The sequence below is a fragment of the Arachis ipaensis genome, chromosome B09 (genome assembly GCF_000816755.2).
Source record: "Arachis ipaensis cultivar K30076 chromosome B09, Araip1.1, whole genome shotgun sequence".
NCBI classification, from domain to species: Eukaryota; Viridiplantae; Streptophyta; class Magnoliopsida; order Fabales; family Fabaceae; genus Arachis; species Arachis ipaensis.
In genome coordinates this window covers 140,785,934-140,787,993 of record NC_029793.2, presented here as the reverse complement: position 1 = coordinate 140,787,993, position 2,060 = coordinate 140,785,934, and the positions used below count along the sequence as shown (strand labels likewise).

The 2,060-nt window shown below is 30.3% G+C and overlaps 1 protein-coding gene and 1 non-coding gene across 6 annotated transcripts in view; one reads left to right on the top strand and one right to left on the bottom strand.

Moving 5' to 3' along the window:
- On the top strand, nt 434–507 carry TRNAT-AGU. Its single transcript has one exon. It is a non-coding gene; the product is annotated as a tRNA-Thr (tRNA).
- Nucleotides 1,115–2,060, bottom strand: part of LOC107618482 (nifU-like protein 4, mitochondrial) — a 4,081-nt gene continuing 3,135 nt past the window's right edge. For 4 of the 5 annotated variants that reach the window (XM_016320574.2, XM_016320572.2, XM_016320575.2 and 1 more), the window contains 2 exons: nt 1,905–2,016; nt 1,115–1,547 (listed from right to left, as the gene is read on the bottom strand). In XM_016320574.2, the coding sequence (XP_016176060.1) occupies nt 1,479–1,547; nt 1,905–2,016 (181 nt within the window). In that variant the 3' untranslated portion in view covers nt 1,115–1,478. The remainder of the gene's footprint in view (nt 1,548–1,904; nt 2,017–2,060) is intronic. The other variant, XM_021110902.1, reaches the window with a different exon arrangement.

Sequence of the window (2,060 nt, the reverse complement as noted above, 5' to 3'; positions counted from 1 at the left end):
ATAATATAGTTGTATAAATTTTTATTTTTGTTAATTTTTATGATATATTTTTTTATCTTTTATTGTACTATATTTATGTTGTGTATAAATTATTTATTTTTTATTTAGTTTTATTCATATGAATTTTATTTACTTCTTATTGTAATTTTATTTAATTCTATAATATATTATTTCGTAAATCTTCTAAATTCGTTGAAGGAGTTACGAGCATTCCGACCTGCTTTTTATTATTGAACATTACACCCTCATTTGTATTTTCATCCATTTTTTCCGGTGATGAACCAGCAAAAACACACTCTCAACTTAACTATGGCTCGATACATTGTTCTTGTTTATTTATAACCTCTTTTAGTACATAAATCTTCCATGATCATGAGCTTTGTGTTTTTTAATGTAAATCGTGCCTAATGTGCCTTACCATAATAACATATCTGCTTTCGTAGCTCAGTTGGTTAGAGCACCCGTTTAGTAAGCGGGAGGTCTTGAGTTCGACTCTCAACGAAAGCAAACTTGCATAGGTCGGAGTGTTACACATAAATCGTGCTAGGGTGGTCTTGAGAGGTGGCTAGTTGTACATAAATGGTGTAAATCGTGCTAGGACAATGAGTTTTAGGATAAAAAACGTAACTCATACTGGCCTATGACAATTTATGTGTTTTTGAGTATTATATATTATATGATTTTTTTTTGTGACATATATTATATGATTTAGGAAAATCACGTTTTCGAAATCCATTTAGAAAAATCAGATAATTTGGTTCTCCTATTAATTTATTTAAATAAAAGAAAACTTTTTCCAATGAGTTATAGGTTGAGATGCATCATATTTACAATACTCGCGCATACAGAAGAAATAGAAATAGGAGTGTACATAGTTAAGATTAACCAAACTAGTTTAAAATAATAAAATTAACCGTTTACAAAATTATTCAACCAATTTTAAAAATACAAATTGATTATCCAAAATGTGTGTATAGATTTTTTACCAATGGACCGTATTTTGAATTTAAAATGTTCAAACCTAAACAGAAGTCTAGATCGATAGATAGATACATTCAAAAAAATATTTAAGGGACAATAAAAATAAAAAATCAGTCCATGCCAAAACTTTCCATATTTAATGATCATTAATTACTATGAATCAAGAGATTTTATTACATTACACGTGTGTCCCCTGTTATGCAATTAATACAAGCGTCTTAGGCATTAGTCAGGCATAAAGTAGATGTGGACTAATACCACAATACCTAGGCACTTGTGTGATTGTGTAAATCGCCAGCAATCTAAAGTGAAGGCCAGCAATTATCCTATTAATGGATAGGGTAATTCATGCGACTCTACAAAGTATCCAAACAAAAAAAATCTCTATTTTTTCCCCGATTATTTTCTCTTCATTCAAACAACACACAAAGAAATCTACTCTTCCTTCCATTTTCTTTTCTATATCCAAACAAAGTGTAAATGTGGAACAAGTTCTACTACTCCATTTGTCCACTTAATGCTTCTGCTTCATCTTCAGCATCCAGTTCTTGTTCAACTCCTTTGACCTGTAAAGCAAAGGGTCAGCAGAAGGTAAAAAAAAAAAAAAAAAAAAAAAAAAAAAAAAAAAAAAAAATATCAAAAATTTGGTACAAAATAAGAGCATGATCCCTATGATAATTAAGTCCAAATTCCACGGTTTGAATGTGAAAAATTAAGAGGAAGTAATCAAGTTTTGTGACTGGCACACTATAAATATTGACTTCTAAGCTTACAACAAACAAAGCTGCTGCTCTTTTTCTTTAAAAAAAAAAACGTAAAAAAACTGGAAGGGCAGAACAAACTTTGTTTCTAAGCACAAGCATAGTCCCCAGAAGGAAACAAGAATTAATTTCAGCACAAGAAGATATCCCAGAACTTGTTACCTCAGGTACATAATGCATCAACATATTTTCAATGCCGGATTTCAAAGTCACCGAAGAACTTGGGCACCCACTACATGCTCCTTGCATCTTAAGTTTTACTATTCCAGTATCCCTAGATAAAAACCACAATAAATAAATTAACTTGGTACAAATATA